Genomic DNA, 16,972 nt, shown 5'->3' with positions numbered 1-16,972 from the left:
TAGCAGTACTCTGTTACAAGTAAAAGTCCGGAATACAAAAATTACTTGAGTAAAAGTACGAAAGTATTGGTATCAAAATGTACTTAAAGTACCAAAAGTAAAAGTACTAAAATGTTTGAAAATAGCAGATCTACAAGCTCACAACGCGTCGCGATGCGCGTAATAATTTAATTTAATATCTGCAAACTAAGTAACTAGTAACTAAAGTTTTCAAATAATTGTAGTGGAGTAAAAGTATAATATTTGCCTCTGAGATGTAGTGGAGTACAAGTAAAAGTATTGAAAATTGGAAATACTTTTACTTAAGTACAGTACTTGAGTATATGTACTTAGTTACTTTACTTTACCCAGAGTGGTGGATGGTCTAATTTACTCATCAAAGATTACATTTGGGTTCCTGTAGCAATGTCTTGACTACAAATGCAGTACTGGTCAAATTTGGGATGAATATGGTTAATGTCATGCTTTTAACAAGTTTGGCTATATTAAAGGGATATTTCACTTTCAAAAAAACTTTTGGTCATTTTATCATCTACTCAGGCCTTTGTGAGCCCCCCTGACAGTTTTTAAGTTGCTCGATTCAGTATCTAGATATTAGATATTTGATATTCATTCTATCAGACACGCCCCCTTCCTATACAAACCCATTATAACTTCAAACTCAATTTTTAACATGTTAGATTCATCAAAAACATCCGTCCTTGGTTCTGGTGACTCACCCTGCCCTCCTAATACGCGAGGGGGCCGTGTTTTTTCGATTACTTTTTTCATTTATTTTAAATATTTTTTGGGGAAAATGAAAAAAATTAAATACAATAAAGAAATAATAATAATAAATGAAAAAAGCAATCGAAAAAACACGCATTGCATTTTTCCCCATAAATTAGTGCTATTGAACACCCTTTACGTCTGTGTGTTGGTAAAAAAAATATTGAACCAATGAAAAGTATTAAAAAGCGCTTCTGACAAAACCAGCTAACTCCATTGGATCCTCAAACTTTCTGCTAAACCAGCTAACTCCACCACTCCATGTGAGAGACAGATGGGTCACTCCGTTTATTTAGAATGCGCTGGCTGCAAAAAACTGTGTCGCGCACAACCTGCGTTTAACAGCGGCCGACCATGTTTTGGTGGGACGCGCCCTAACTCCACTTTTCGTTTTGTTTTTTTCATTTCTTGAAAAATGAACATTTTGGAGTTAGCTGGTTTCTGCCCGACAGCAGAGATATTCTAGTCAAATGTTATCTTTCAAATTTGTAAGAACATTTTAATTGTCCTTAAATTGTCACTTTATAAATGTGCAGATACCCTGTATACACTTATGCATACTGTATGTTGGTTTGTTTACTGTTGAATGAGAAAAACAATGTTGCACATTAAGCTAATCATCTGGGGACCCCCAAAATTATGTTGGGACCTCCCTGGGGCCCGGGGTCCCGACCCACAGGTTGAGAACCACATTTGTATAGGACTTTTCAAAACAAAAAAAAGTTTGGTGTGACCGTGCCCTTATTCTGAAAGTAGTGAGAAGTCGTTTCTTTGTACCGTGAAAATATGTTTTCTTATTAGTAGGCTACATATGATGTGAGCTGCTTCAACTCTTTGATCCAAGTGACTTTCTTATGACTTTTTAGTTTTACTGGAGTAAAAATATCTTTCAAGATATCTGTACCTTTACTCTAGTATGATTTTCAAGTACTTTTTACGCAGCTGTTTATTTCTCCATGTTTAACGACGTGTAAGGCAGAATTGGGCAGAAATCATGAAGCAGTTGCTGTTATTTGTTACATGGCTGCTTGACAGCTACCCTCGCACCAAAAAGTAAATACAATATTAACATAATGAATTAACCCTTTAACCAACCAACAATATGGGAACCCATTCGATAAAAAAAATTATATATATATATATATATATATATATATATATATATATATATATATATATATATATATATATATATATATATATATATATATATATATATATATATAAATATATCTGCATCAGAATAGTCATACCAGGGGCCAGGGAACACTGTTCAGGAGTCTGCCATGAAAGTAGTCGCACCCAAAAAACTAAATTGCATACGTATGGGCCACTATAGCATTGTTTAACACTTCAAATGGCCATAACTCGTGACCATTGGCATTGCTCTGATCAGTGCTATATAATATAGGGCTGGATTTGAAGGCCGTTGCAGTATAATATTTAGAAATGTGATACCCAAATAAAGAATGGAACTGTTTTTAGTTTTTTTTGCTGTATTGTAAAATTTGCTCTATTGCAACAATAATAATAACAGAGAAACAGACTAAAATGTACAAATGGTGTATTAGCCATTTCGTTCGGTCCTTCTAGCCACCAAAAAGCATAGCTTGAAGAATGAAGAATACTGGCTGGATAGCCATAGAATTTCTGTGCCAGTTCAAAGGTGCAGATCTCCATAATGTCCAGCAGATGGCAGTGCAAGACCACAAGTCAGATGTATTAAGCACCCTGTAGCCTATACACTTATACTGTAATAATGTTGGTTTGTTTATTGTTGAGTGAGAATAACACATAAAGCTAATCATCTGGGGACCCCCTAAAATCATGTGGGGAACCCCCTGGAGGTCCCGACCCACAGGTTGAGAACCAATTGTGTATGGGACTTTCCAAAACCGGGATCGGACCCAGAAATCTGGCATGGGTCAGTTGGGCTCTAGTCATCTATGTTGTATGGGCATTATTATTTAAAATAATAAAGAACTCAGGGCACATCTTTTCATTATTGAACATGTATTGCAACAACAAACACGCATACATACGGAGACATTTAATAGCCCTTCACCTCCTCACTGCTGACGGATGTTCTGTAGAAAAAATAACACGAGGAAAATGTATTAACACTCTCTGATTCCTTTGTACGAAGAACACGCAGACTATACAACTGCTAACAGTGGAACATTATGTATTCTTATTAGAAACCATAGGCCGTGCACAGCCTGAATTCATCAGTCAGCAGCCATAGTTCGGTGTGACTGATTTCTAAAATATATTTTTCTTATTAGTACATGATGTGAGCAGCTTTAACACCTTTTTATGAGATTTTCTCTTAAAGCACAGAATCAATGATGGGGGTAACACATTGTGGTGACAGTGATGATGTCACTACACTCTTTCACATATCCAAAGGAAACTGACGGAACATGAAGCGTCGTGACAGAATATGAAGCGTGACGACAGCAGTCGTGACTTTTTAGTTTTACTGGAGTAGGCCTAAAGCAGAAATCATGAAGCAGTTGCTGTTATTTGTAACATGGCTACTTGACAGCTACCCTCGCACCAAAAAGTAAATAACATAACATAATAAATCAGATTTTTGGCCTATCCAGATTGGAATCAGATTGGTTTAATCAAGTGTGAACAGCAACAAATAAAAAACACATGGATTTGCTATTAGATTTGAACCACATTCCTATGTGATTTATGAAGATGTGTGATAAAGAATTAAGTGAGCTTGTAGATCGGCTATTTTCAAATGGCCGAAATGTATATAGGGCTGAAGTGGGTAATGTATGTTTTATAATAAAAGAATCTACAAAGTTACTAGTAACTAATGTTTTCAAATTATTGTAGTGGAGTAAAAGTATAATATTTGCCTCTGAGATGTAGTGGAGTACTGAAAATTGGAAATACTCCAGTAAAGTAAAAAATACCTCAAAAGTGTACTTAAGTACAGTACTTGAGTAAATGTACTCAGTTACTTTACAACACTGCAAACAATATCACTTACTGTACACAACCTTTAATGCCCTGCTTCATACTTTGTCATGACAGTGTCATGTAGTAATCGCCAGTCTACAAGCTTGTAGATCAGCAATTTTTGAAAGACAATGACAACTAGACGCGTTGCAATTCTGGGAAATTGCAAAGTGTGGTTGCGCCGTGGCGGGCCGCGGCCGCCGGGACTCGAGGAATACGCCTGGAGGAATACCGTCGGAGGCCGCACGACGTGCGATTCGAATTCGGTGCCGATCGGATCCCGCGTTCGTGACACGTGCCGTTTTGATTTGAGGAAATAGGCCCCTCCCACTAAAGAAATAGTTCCCTCCCACAAATGTAACGGGCCAATTGTATTGTCACGTCACTCCTGAGATCACTCGCGTTTCATTTTGAGAGGATTGATCCCCCCCCAAAAATCATGTTTTTGCATCGAACGGTTACGTTTTGTGCATTTGTGGCGCCCCCTATGGATCAAAGTTGAAATGGTTTTGGGGATTCGTTGAGTATACCACCCTTGACATGTGATTCAAATGTGGGATCGATTGGACTTTTCGTTCGTGATTTTTGGCATTTTTGGTAAAACGGGCCCCTCCCACTAAATTTGGAAGCCAATTACGGACGAACGGTAAGGACTATCAAAATGCCGTTTGGAGATGTTTATTGCATGGGTCCATAGATCACGTGTACAGATTTTTGTGAGATTTGGAAAAAAATCTGTAGGAAAAGGTGCAAAAAGTGTGTTTTGAAGAAAATTCAAAATGGCGGAAAATCCATCCTGACGCAAATGGGCGTGGCCTATATAGGGAGTTGCGTCATGACCCAAGGAGTCCAGGGGAAAATATATATTTTAATTCTACGACCTACGGTTCAACAGTTATAGGCCAAAAGGTAAAGTGGGCTGTTATAGCGCCACCATGTGGCCGACTGGTGTGATTCTTTTTTTAATAATTTTGCAATAAACTATTAACCTCCCCTCCAAGTCTTGTAACTGTAGCCCTTACGGTTTCCGAGAAAAAAAAACTTGAATTGGAGTTTTAGCAATTCTCATTAAAGTGGATGGGGAAATTTAATGCACTAATAAATCAATATCAAAAAATCTATCCAGACGCAAATGGGCGTGGCCTATATGGGGAGATGCGTCGTAACCCAAGGAATCCAGGGGATTTTACGACCTACGGTTCAAGAGTTATAGGCCAAAACGTAAAGTGGGCTGTTATAGCGCCACCATGTGGCCGACTGGTGTAAAATGTTGTATAATAATTTGGCAATAAACTATGAACCTCCCCTCAAAGTCTTTTAACTCTAGCCTTTACAGTTTCTGAGAAAAAAATACTTGAATGGGCGTTTTTTCATTTTCCCATTAAAGTGGATGGGGAAATTTTATGCACTAATAAATCAATATCAATTAAACTATGTAACCAATGTCTTAGCAAAGTACAAGCGCACGATTCCCGGTGAGGCCGGTCATTTTGACATATGGCACGAAATTGGGGAAAAAAACAGAGGGAGGAGTAGCAGCCTGAAATAAAGTTTATCTAGAATAAAGAAAGAATAAAGTCGGTAGAGTACTATAGTCTGGTTGCCCATTCGGGCAACAACACTAATAATGGCATGCCGCAAAATGGGACACCGGGTTGAAAGTGGTAAAGTGAAACCAAAAATAACGAGCTTTCAGATCGGCTATTTTCAGCGCATGCTGTATAAATCAGGCTTTTTACTGTTGACATGAAATGTGAACCCAAGTCATTATGTGAATTAAAACAGCAACAAGTCTTGTTCTACGAAAAATTCTCATTTATTGGCAAAACACACCAAAAAAAGGGAAAGCTGTTGAAGTTGGATATTTGTGTTATGATTAATTCCAAAAGTGGTTTTCACATCGCACGCACACACACGCGCACACACACACACACACACACACACACACACACACACACACACACACACACATACACACACGTTAAGTTTCTCCAAGTGTGTTAACCTTTTCGTTACAACCAGAGAGGAAGTAGCTATTGTAATGGGTTGTAGAGTTGTGGGTTGGAATGAAAACGACAGGGGTTCAGGAGGAGGACCTCAGGGGTCAAAGGTCATCAATACTGGAAACTTCTCTTGGTCTGGATGTCGTCCAGGATCTGCTGCAGTTCCTCATCCTCGAAGCGTCCCTCTAAACTGAGGAGCACATGAAGAACACAGTGGGTTACTCACAGGTAGGAGTGTTCTGGATAACATGTACACACCTCACCTGCATTTTGTCTGTCGGGTGGAAACCTCATATGTCCAAAACTGTTACTTTTTAGGATTCAAATAAAAAATAGCAAAAGTAGCAGATCTACAAGTTCAAAACGTTTTGAGCTTGTAGATCTGCCTTTTGTGTGATACTGTGGTATGATCAAGCAGAGCATGAATTCACGAAAAAACACAAAAAGTTAAAATATGGAGATTAGAGGTTTCTGCCGGCCTGAAACCTCCAATCTGTCATTTCAACTCCCCCCCCCCCAATAAATGAATAACTTACTTCATCACAGTATCACACAAAAGATGCAAAAATAGATGATGAACAAGCTCACAACTGTTCACAGTTTAATTTTAGAATTGTTTTGGGAGGGATCTTTAAAGTGGTTAAGTGTGTCTGTGGGTTTTATAAATATTGAACCAAATGAAAAGTATTAACAAGCTTGTTACTAAACAATAACTACATTGGATCCAGTGGAACACAGGTTCTTTTATTTCCTGAAAAGTCACACTTTTGGACACGCAGTATGAGTTTTTCCACCAGGCGGCGACGATATGATGCTAAAAGAACTATGAATGAAGAATATACACACCTACATATCATTGCTGTCGGGCAGAAACCTCTTATCTCTTTTGCAGTTTTTTCATAACCTACTTGATCATACTACGGCAGTCACACAAAAGCATTAAAAGTAACACATCTAGGCCCGGACCGCTGGCCTTGCGGTCCGGGCACCTAGGCTGACGGCGCATTGCGTTTATTTGAATCCTGAAAAGTAACCGTTTTGCACATAATGAGGTTTCCACCCGACAGACACGATATGACGCTAATGTTCTAAATATGTATATACTTGCTATCTGTAGTATGTATATATTTGAGTTATTTAACCTGTTTTCTATCTCTTCTCCTTTGCTCTCAACTCGATCTCTCTTCTCACGGAATACTACAAAATGATGGAGCGCCCACAGAAGAAAACTATTTCACCCACTGCATAACACCTGTAAATCTGTGACGTGACAAATAAAACTATTCTAATACCATTATTGATTTCGCTTAGAGGTGCAACGATCAGGTTTTTTGGGACCAATCACCTCACAGACTATCTGAAGCCTGATCAGCCGATACCGATCACCAATCTGATCACGTGGGAGGAAATTTCTAAGTATTTTTTTTTAATGTATTTATGCATGTAGAATGTGTTACTATTTATTGTGTAGCAATAAAAGACTATGTCTCAAAACACTGGCATACAGTTGAATTATTGGCAACTAAAGAAATTCAAGAAATTAAGGCAAATACTGAAAATGCCTCTGAACATTGGCTTGCAGTTATTGCGCAAATTCCAAAATGAAATAATAGTATTGGGCTTGTCATTGAGGATGGAAAATAAAGTTGTCCTAAGGGCGCGCTCCCACCAAGAGTTGGCTGGCCGCTGTTAAACGCAGGTTGTGCGCGGCCACAGTTTTTTGCAGCCAGCGGATTCTAAAAAACGGGAGTGTCGCGCCTGTCACTCACTTTCAGGAGCCTCCCCGTGCACCGGCTGCTGCCTTGAGCCTTGAGCACTAGCTCTATGCTTGAGCACCATGTTGCTTCCTGAGTCTTGAGACGGTCCGCCTTCGACTCACCCGATTGGACAGAGGGGGAAAATCAGCGCCTGCCTCCAGCAGTTTTATGCTTAGTCGCGGAGAGCAGATAAACGCAAGGTCTGCGCGACTAGCGGAAAAATCTGCTCTTGCGTGAATCAACGCATTTGCATTGACAATGCATTGGCAGATTCTGCAAACAGCGGCCAGCCAACTCTTGGTGGGAGCGCGCCCTTAGGGGAGAAGTGGAACTTAGAAGTCACTTTAAATTTAGCATGGGAATTAGAATAACTAGGCTACAGAAAACATTTGGTTGGATGTTATACACGCATACAAATACAAGATACAGACAAAAGACAAGTGTTGACAGGTGCCATTAATTAGTGCTGTAAATTTCCTATATGGACAAATACGCATACAGGCTCAACGAGCCATCGTTATCCTGCTCATGTTAAATAGCTGACTGGCAATAATATGCGCATTTGATTTGTGTTGAAAACGCATCCACCAGAGATCACTACTCTCTCTCTCTCTGCGTAGCCTGTGTGTACGTGTAGAGAGGGGGTTTAGCAACTCATACCACAGTGTGTTACAGAGATAATACTCCTCCATACCACAGTGTTTTACAGAGAGAGAGAATACTTCATCATACAACGGTCCTTTACCGAGAGAGAATACTTCTCCATATAACGCCGATCGGATCGGTGAATTTACCTGTGATCGGAATACCCCGATCACATGCTTTACATTCCATATCGGCAGATCCGATACCATGCCCTATCGATTGGAACAATTCTACTTAGTGAGTCAATTTCCCTATCCACACTTTTGCAGTATTTATTTTCTATTATTATCGCGCACACACACACACACTCTAACCTGGGGATGAGCGCCTTGCCCTCCTCGGCTGCCTCAGGACAAAGGTTGGCCAAACTGGCCAGCTCAAACTTATGAAGCTTCTTCTGCAGTAGAAGACTGAAAGACACAACAGTACAGCACATGTTAACACACACACACACACACACACAGGCTAAACCGATACATTAGTCAGTCAGGCTGTATTTTGGACAGAATAAGACCTGTGCATAACTTGTAGTGCCAGGTTTCCAGAAGGAAACCGGTAGAATGATCCAGTTCATTTTACCATGGCTTCATTTGATTCTCTTGGCAGCAGATTTGAACCTGAGACACATACGTATTACACCTTTGTTACTGTGTATGTGTGTCCTGAACCGGAACAGTTATGCACAGAGTAGTGCTGGGCGATATGGCTTCAAGTCAATATTATTATCATTTCAAACGTTTGCTTTGATTACGATTATTATGAGAGAGAGTGTGTGTGTGTGTGTGTGTGTGTGTGTGTGTGTGTGTGTGTGTGTGTGTGTGTGTGTGTGTGTGTGACTGACCTGCGGACACTAGCGATGGTCTCTCTGTTCTTGAAGCGGCTGAAGCGGCCTGTGTAGTTCAGTGTTTTCATGAACACTTCGGACAGCTCCTGTTCATCCTCTGCGCTCTCGTTCTGCTGTTTACGATGTTCCAGCAGCATGTGAACCTCAGAGTTCAGCAGCGTCTCTGCACTCTCAAACTCTGCAGCAACACAATTCAATTATGTCCATTATGAAGTACCAAATACAAAGAAACAGAACAACTTATCTCAAGACACTATACATAATAGAGCAGAGACCCGACATTGTCCCACCCTGAACAAGCAATTTTTGCTAAAGTGGCAACGAAAAACTCCCCCTAAACTGGAAGAAACGTCAGGCAGACCCAGGCTCTAGGATGGGTGGCTATTAGATGCACAGGAAACATGAGCGCCAACAGTGGTGGAAATAAGAATACCACACATTATAGAAATACTCTGTAAGTAAAAAGGCCTGTATTAAACCTTTTACTTCAGTAGTAGTACTGATTCCTTAACACTTTACACATCAATGATTACACTTACATGGATTAAAGCAAAATTAAATCTCACGACTGAAAAATGCTGAATGGCCAAGTTATAATGTGCGATTTGTGAAACAGACTTTGAACTGTTTCAAACAGTGTGAAAGGAGCCCCAACACTAGGCGCTGTTTCCTAAACGATTAACACAATATGTAAAATTATGTTTTACTAATATTGTGAAGAAATGCATCCACTTGAAACAAATAGTAGCAGCCAGCATCAAAGAAATACATTAGCAACATTATGCCATAAACTAGTCCATCATAGTCAAGTCATCACAGTCTGTTGTCAAATAAAAACATCCATAGTGCATACAATAAATCTTGAAAATATCAAAACATGGGGAGACCACGGGGAACAATCCACTAGGTACAATATTGCACCTTCCCAATAGCCCATATTGCACATGGCAGTGTGTGTGTACATGTATGTGTATTTGGAGGAGAATGATTGATGCCGGAGGAGGGGGGGTCAGATTCAGAATGGTCAGAATGTCCCCGGACTATTAAAGGTGATTGATTGACCGGGTCTAGCCGTTCCCTTGTGTTCATTGTGTATTTGCTGCTGCAGCCGCCAGTGGTGGAGAACATTTACTTAAGTACTGTACTTAAGTACAATTTTAAGGTGTTAAATTATTTCCAATTGCCAATACTTTTACTTCATCTCAAAAGGCAAATATTGTACTTTTACTCCACTACGTTTATTTGAAAAGTTTAGTTACTAGTTACTTTGTAGATTTGGTTTATTATTATAAAACATATATTTGCCCTATTTAAACATTATTTTTTTGAAAATAGCCATTAGCCATTCTAAAAGCTCACAACACGTCAGCGTTGTGAGCTTGTAGATCTGCTAATTTCAAAAGATTTGTATACATTTTATACATTTGAAACCTGTGAAATGGGATATTCTGCATAATGAGTACTTTCTACTTTTGGTACTTACTTGAAGTACATTTTGACACCAATACTTGTGTACTTTTACTCAAGTAAATTGTGAATTCCGGACTTTTACTTGTAACAGAGTATTATTTCTACATTGCAGTATTGATACTTGCAGCCTCTCAAGAGTCTCACACCTCAATGACCGTTATGTTTACTGGCAAGTGGGTATGTGCAGTTGCTCTCTCACAGATCATCTATGTGCCAGACAAGTTAATACACAATACAAGCCAAGTTGCTGTTCTACTTACAGCCAACCAGTTGAAGAATGTGCTTTTGGGTATTATACGAGAACATTAGGTATTAGATTGCTTCTGAAAAGTTTGACCCACTGTATGTAATACTCTTTAAAAAATTCGAATAATCTAATAATCAAACTGGGAATTATAATCATCTTTCATCTCATAAAAAAGCTTAAATCAGCCATTTATAAAATAGCTCATGAATGTAGCGTAACGTTACCTTTAGGAAAAAGTAATGTAATATAAATGTACCTTAAAACAGTAATGTAATATAGACAGTAATGTAATATAAACAGTCATGTAATGTAAAAGTACCTTTAGGAAACAGTAATGCAATCTATAAGTACCTTTAGGAAACAGTAATGTAATATAAAAGTACCTTTAGGAAAGAGTAATGTAATATAAAAGGTCATATAAAAGTACCGTTAGGAAACAGTAATGTAATGTAAACATTAATGTAACGTAACGTTACCTTTAGGAAACAGTAGCTGTGAAGCGTCCTCTTCTACATCACCCACATGCGCTGCAGCCGCGCCGCCTCCCTGCGCCATGACGACCACAAGTAAACAATAAACACTTAAAACAATAAATAAACACAGTAATAAAGTATAAAGCACAGAAGCCGAGTGAATATAAAATATAGACACTGTTAAATCACACTGTTCACGCTCTGAACATCAACACCAAACAAAACATTCACTTCCGGGGCATTGGCAACAGTGTTGCCAGTTTCTGTGAGAATAACAAGCAACCACGTCTATGAAAACAAGCCCAAAAGTGACTATTTTAGGCCACATGAGCACTTAAAAAAATATATAGCACTTCTATTTTCAAATAGCTGATATATACAGTATGAAGGTTTAAAGAAATAAAGAATCTTGTGGAAAAAATAGGTAATTTTGGAACATTTTTTAAACACAAATCTTGTAGGCCTATGGGGGTCTGTGCCACATGGGGGTCTGTGGACAAACATATTTCACATGTTTAAATAATATTAGGAAACAAGCCCAAAAAAACCAAAAAAACGCAACCCGCAACTATCAATATATTTACACGCAACTGTATAGAAAAACAAGCCCATAGTCGCTTATAATAAGCTGATTGGCAACCACCACATTCCTTCTCTTCCGGGGTTAGCAAACTAAAGCCAAAAATAGCAGATCTACAAGCTTACAGCGCGTGTGAGCTTGTAAATCTGCTATGTGCCATCTATGATGATTATTTATTCCTCCTGCATTTTACATTTTAATATAAAGTACAATTAAAGTAAACATTTCTGTGAGAACAGCCCCAAGTTGCATCCAGGTGTGTTGATTACCATGGTTACGGCAGCGCGACTTTTAAAAACCAGTGGTGGAAAAACTACTCACATTTGTTACTAAGTAAAAGTATCAATACTGCAAAGTAGAAATACTGTGCCCTTACAAGTAGAAGTCCGGAATTCAAAATGTACTTGAGTAAAAGTACAAAAGTAATGGTATCAAAATGTACTTAAAAGTGCCAAAAGTATAAAGTACTCATTGTGCAGATTCTGCAGAATGTCCCAAATGTTCAAATGTATAAAATGTATATAGGCCTAGCCTATAGAGCTGAGGTGGTTAATGTTTTGTAATAATAATCAAAATCTGCAAAGTAACTAAACTAAGTTTTCAAATAATTGTAATGGAGTAAAAGTACAATATTTGCCTCTGAGATGCAGTGGAGTAGAAGTAAAAGTATTGAAAACTGGAAATACTTTAGTAAAGTAAAACGTACCTAAAATTGTACAGTACTTGAGTAAATGTACTTAATTACTTTACACCACTGATTATCCCTCCTGCATTTTAAAATGTAATATAAAGTACAATCAAAGTAAACATTTCTACAGCCCCCCCGCGACTTTTAAAAACTATGTCAGTTGCATCCAGGTGGTTTGTTGATTACCATGGTTACCGCAGAGCAACTTAAAAAAAAGTCGTGGCCAGGTGGTTTGGTTTGTTGATAACCTGACGCGCGGGTATATCCGCTGCCTGCATGACCATATTTGCTTCCTCGCTTCTGATTGGTCCAACACACAAACGTCTCGGCTCCGCGGATTGGTTGAAGCGTCGTGTGACGTAGGCGCTATCGTCTGGATAAAAAGCGCAACGCGCACAGTTGATGCTTCACTCCGAGATTCTTCACCGAGTAACAAAGTCGATCCAACAGACTGGAGTTCAACCTGCCTGCGATCATCAACCAACTGTTAAATTACTAGAACAACCAACCAACAACCAACAACCAGTCTAGAGCTGTAGATCCACATCATCCAGCCTTGTTCCTCATCCCAGAGAAGAGCCCAGCAGTCAGTCAGTAAGCAGCAAACTGCCACCATGGGTCAGTGTTCTGGAAAACAATGCAAACCCCGTCCTGATCTCACTCAGAGGACCCGAGAAGCCTCACCGCTGCAGCCCTTTGTTCAGGTCGATTTCAGGTCGAAGGAGGACACAGTGCGAGTGCTGCCTCCTCCAAGCCTTGGAAACCCTCCTCCTCTTCCTCAGCAGCATTCATTGGCTGGTGCTGGAGCAGCAGTCAAGCCAGCGGAGCCTGTCGTGGTGAAGTCCTGTGGGACCTTCAAGCCGGTACAGCCCTGCATAGAGCCTGCCAACAGCATCAGAGGCTCACATGGACGACCCGTGCCCCCACCTAAACCCATCCGCTCCACCAAAACCAAGCTGTCCACAACAGCAGCGCTCAGCCTGGAGGCTGAGGTTGAAGCCTCTTCTACGCCCAAGGATGCTCCGCCTCAGAAGTCCTCCACCCAGCAGACAGCAGCAGATTACCCGCCACACCACTCTATAGACGAGGGTTACGGGACTATGGACAGAGCCGACAGCACCTTACGTAGTAGAGTGCGCTCGCCGCCCATTCCTCCTTGCGGAGGAGTGGCCATGCGTTCAGCACCTAAGCGGAAGGATGTTGTCCCCTCCCCTCAGATAGCCTACAGCACCGCCCTTGCTGATGCTAAACTCTACTACCTCACCAAGGATGCTCCGCCTCAGAAGTCCTCCACCCAGCAGACAGCAGCAGATTACCCGCCACACCACTCTATAGACGAGGGTTATGGGACTATGGACAGAGCCGACGGCACCTTACGTAGTAGAGTGCGCTCGCCGCCCATTCCTCCTTACGGAGGAGTGGCCGTGCGTTCAGCACCTAAGCGGAAGGATGTTGTCGCCTCCCCTCAGATAGCCTACAGCACCACCCTTGCTGATGCTAAACTCTACTACACCACCATGAACTTGAAGTCCAGGAGCAGCAGCATGTCCCACGGGCTAGAAGGACATCAAACCCACCACCAGCCTCAGATGTCCAGGCCCAGGAGCAGCATGTCCCACGGGCTAGAAGGACATCAAACCTACCACCAGCCTCAGATGTCCAGGCCCAGGAGCAGCATGTCCCACGGGCTAGAAGGCCATCAAACCTACCACCAGCCTCAGATGTCCAGGTCCAGGAGCAGCATGTCCCCCGAGCTAGAAAGACATCAAGGTCAAAGGTATTATGGCACCAGGTCCCTGGCTGCTATACCAGAATACCCCAGAGTGAATTTTCCTCCTCCTACTGGACGCTTGGTAAACATGATGCGGCAGAAGTTCCCGTACGACTGTGACATGTTCATGGCACAGCAGTCCTCACAAAGAGGCCACCAGGCCACCCAGCTGGAGCCTTACTTTCAGAATGGACAGGTCCCCTACAGCTCGAGCTGCAGTTCCCAATCCAGGTGGCAGCCAGCAAGCAACCCACTAGGAAGGCACTCGTTGGCACAGTGGTAAAGAAGTGCCTAAGAACTTCTTAAGACTTTATAGGCATAAAGTGCTCTAAAAAGTACCACAGAGTATTGTCCGAGAAGATGTCATTATTGTTTTACTGACCTTCTTGGTATACATTAAGGGTCACAGCCTGGACTACATGTAAATATTATATTTCTTTACTTTGTTACCTCAATAATCATTTTCCTGAGTTTGTGTGTGCAGTACAACTTTCAAATCTTGTACAACATATACATTTTTGTAAATTATCTCAATAAATCTATAGTTCTAAATATAAAACTACTTTTTGCCGTGTTCTATTTCTGTTTGTGTTGTTTTCTGACATGCTATTGGGTTATTTGTGGAAATGGTATTTAATTTCAATTTAATTTCCAGTTGTATTAATGATTTTAAAATGTGATTAACACCACACATTGGACATTTCTTTTAAGCATTGAGGATTTAGTGTAGTTATGGTCATAGAGATAAAGAAAATGTTCTCAAATGGGGGTCTGTGGTCTAATATGCATATCAAACAGATAATGAAATGAAAAGGGTTTAGAATCACTGAACTATATGAACAGTGCTGCTAACATCTAACCTCTAGGCCAAGGGTTCCCAAACTGGGGTTCGGGACCCCCAGGGGGATCCCCAAGTTATTGTGGGGGTCCCCAGATGATTAGCTTAATGTGCAACATTGTTTCCTCACTCAACAGTAAACAAACCAACATACAGTATAAGTGTATCTGCACATTTCTAAAGTGTCACATTGTAGTTGGGATATTTTCTCCATAATATCTATCTGTGGAACCAAAATAATGTTACGTAATGCCAATGTAAAAGCCTACAATTCCAAGTGCTTGTCAGGGTGGGGGGTCACGGCCTGAAAAGTTTGGGAACCTTTGCTCTAGGCTACTGCTAGCAGTGACTGTTGAAGAATCAAGTGAATGTTAGAACGTCATCGTGTTCCTGCAGTAATGACACTCAATCCAGCCATTTCACAAAATCAAATTCTTTAATCTTTTGAGAAAACAACAGGTCCAAGAAAAATAAACATCAAAGTAAAATAGATAAAACGTCATCTTTGTTGTAAGAAAATAAGGTCGTTTTGTTTCCTTTGTCCTAAAGGAAAATAAAATCAATCAAAATGCCAAGATGGATAAAAGCGTAATAATAAAAAGCCCCCATTTCTTCTTCACAGGAGGGTAGTGCAATCAACACATTGTTACAACAACACGGAACAACACAAGTAGAAAACTAGAGATTGTACATGCAGCTTCAAACGCATCTCAGCAGGTTACAGTTCAGAGTTACAGCTCTGGTCTCCCAACTGCCTATATGTTGTGGCTCTTTCTGACTACAAAAAATAAGCCAACTATGCCGTGCGAAGCCCAGTTCGTACTTCGTCGGCCGTTCTTGGCGACGAAGCAGTAAGTAAGGCTTAATGTAATTTCACAGATTCTGGATTTGGTTCCATACGCTACAGCTCGGTTTCAGTTAAAAAGGTTCTCAGAACCTAATTTGGGCCCTTCTCAGGAACCCTGAGTTCTGGGGAACCCATGGGGAGGGAGCGAGCAAGCAGGTGCTGTTGCTCTGGACTGGTCAAGCTATAGGGTGATGAGACTGGGACCAGACGTAGCTAGAGCAACACAACACCATTTTCTAACCTCTTTTTATACTTTCAAAAATAGAAAATGTCTTGAGAATTATCTGAAAATATTCTACTATATAATGGCATGCCCAAAATAGGGATGCCAGGGTTAATGTTGTTAAAAGTACATACAATCTGCAGCCACAATCAAACTGAAAAACTCTGGTTATAATGGAAAGGGAAAAAAAACCAATCACAGAACTCACAGGTTCTGGAAAGTTTCAGGTGGAAGGTTCTAGGTTACCTTCGTACGTTGAAAAGAGCCATTGAGCCAAATGGACCCAAGAACAGGGTCCATTTAACAATGTTTACCACATCTTAACCCAGAACACTTCAGTTGGCGGTTTCAAAACCATAACAAATTGAACACAAAAATATTTAAATGTCAAAGAGGAGCGTCTTTTTCCATGTTGGATTTGATCTGATCAGCTGTAGAACCCCAGCTTCTTCTATCATGCTCCCAGGGGAGGAATGTGAGCAACAAAATATCAGTTTGGCTCAAAAAAAGAAACATTTTGTTTGATAACAAAACCACAACCAGGAAGAATAGCAACCGCTAAGGTGGAAGATAATGGGATCAAATAAAATAAACAACTTTACTGTAGAAAATACAGTTATTGCTCATTTGTTTTGTACCAACAGTGCAGTTGTGATTTCATTTTCCAGCTTAGATGACTGATAGCTTGTAGGACCAATCATATGGATGGTTAGAGAGAAACTTGTATAGTTTCCAATTGGTCATCTCAAAGCCTAGCTACAGCAGTGGTCAGCAATCTGGTACATTTACCAGCACTAGTACGGCTGGTTTTCTATCCAACCAGGACCTCTAGTTATGTT

The 16,972-nt window shown here is 40.4% G+C and overlaps 1 protein-coding gene across 1 annotated transcript; it reads right to left on the bottom strand.

The window, feature by feature from the left end:
• Positions 1 to 5,777: 5,777 nt before the first annotated feature.
• On the bottom strand, positions 5,778 to 11,416 carry polr2d (RNA polymerase II subunit D). Its single transcript, XM_080428534.1, has 4 exons — positions 11,190 to 11,416; positions 8,994 to 9,174; positions 8,467 to 8,562; positions 5,778 to 5,940 (listed from the first exon to the last, which is right to left on the bottom strand). The coding sequence occupies exons 1-4, from the start codon at positions 11,266 to 11,268 to the stop codon at positions 5,862 to 5,864; spliced, it is 435 nt and encodes a 144-aa protein (XP_080284660.1). The 5' UTR covers positions 11,269 to 11,416; the 3' UTR covers positions 5,778 to 5,861.
• Positions 11,417 to 16,972: the final 5,556 nt, after the last annotated feature.

Source organism: Gymnoscopelus braueri (assembly GCF_963280865.1).
Source record: "Gymnoscopelus braueri genome assembly, chromosome: 5".
NCBI classification, from domain to species: Eukaryota; Metazoa; Chordata; class Actinopteri; order Myctophiformes; family Myctophidae; genus Gymnoscopelus; species Gymnoscopelus braueri.
The sequence above is the reverse complement of the archived record's forward strand: the minus strand, read 5'-3'. Positions and strand labels throughout refer to the sequence as shown.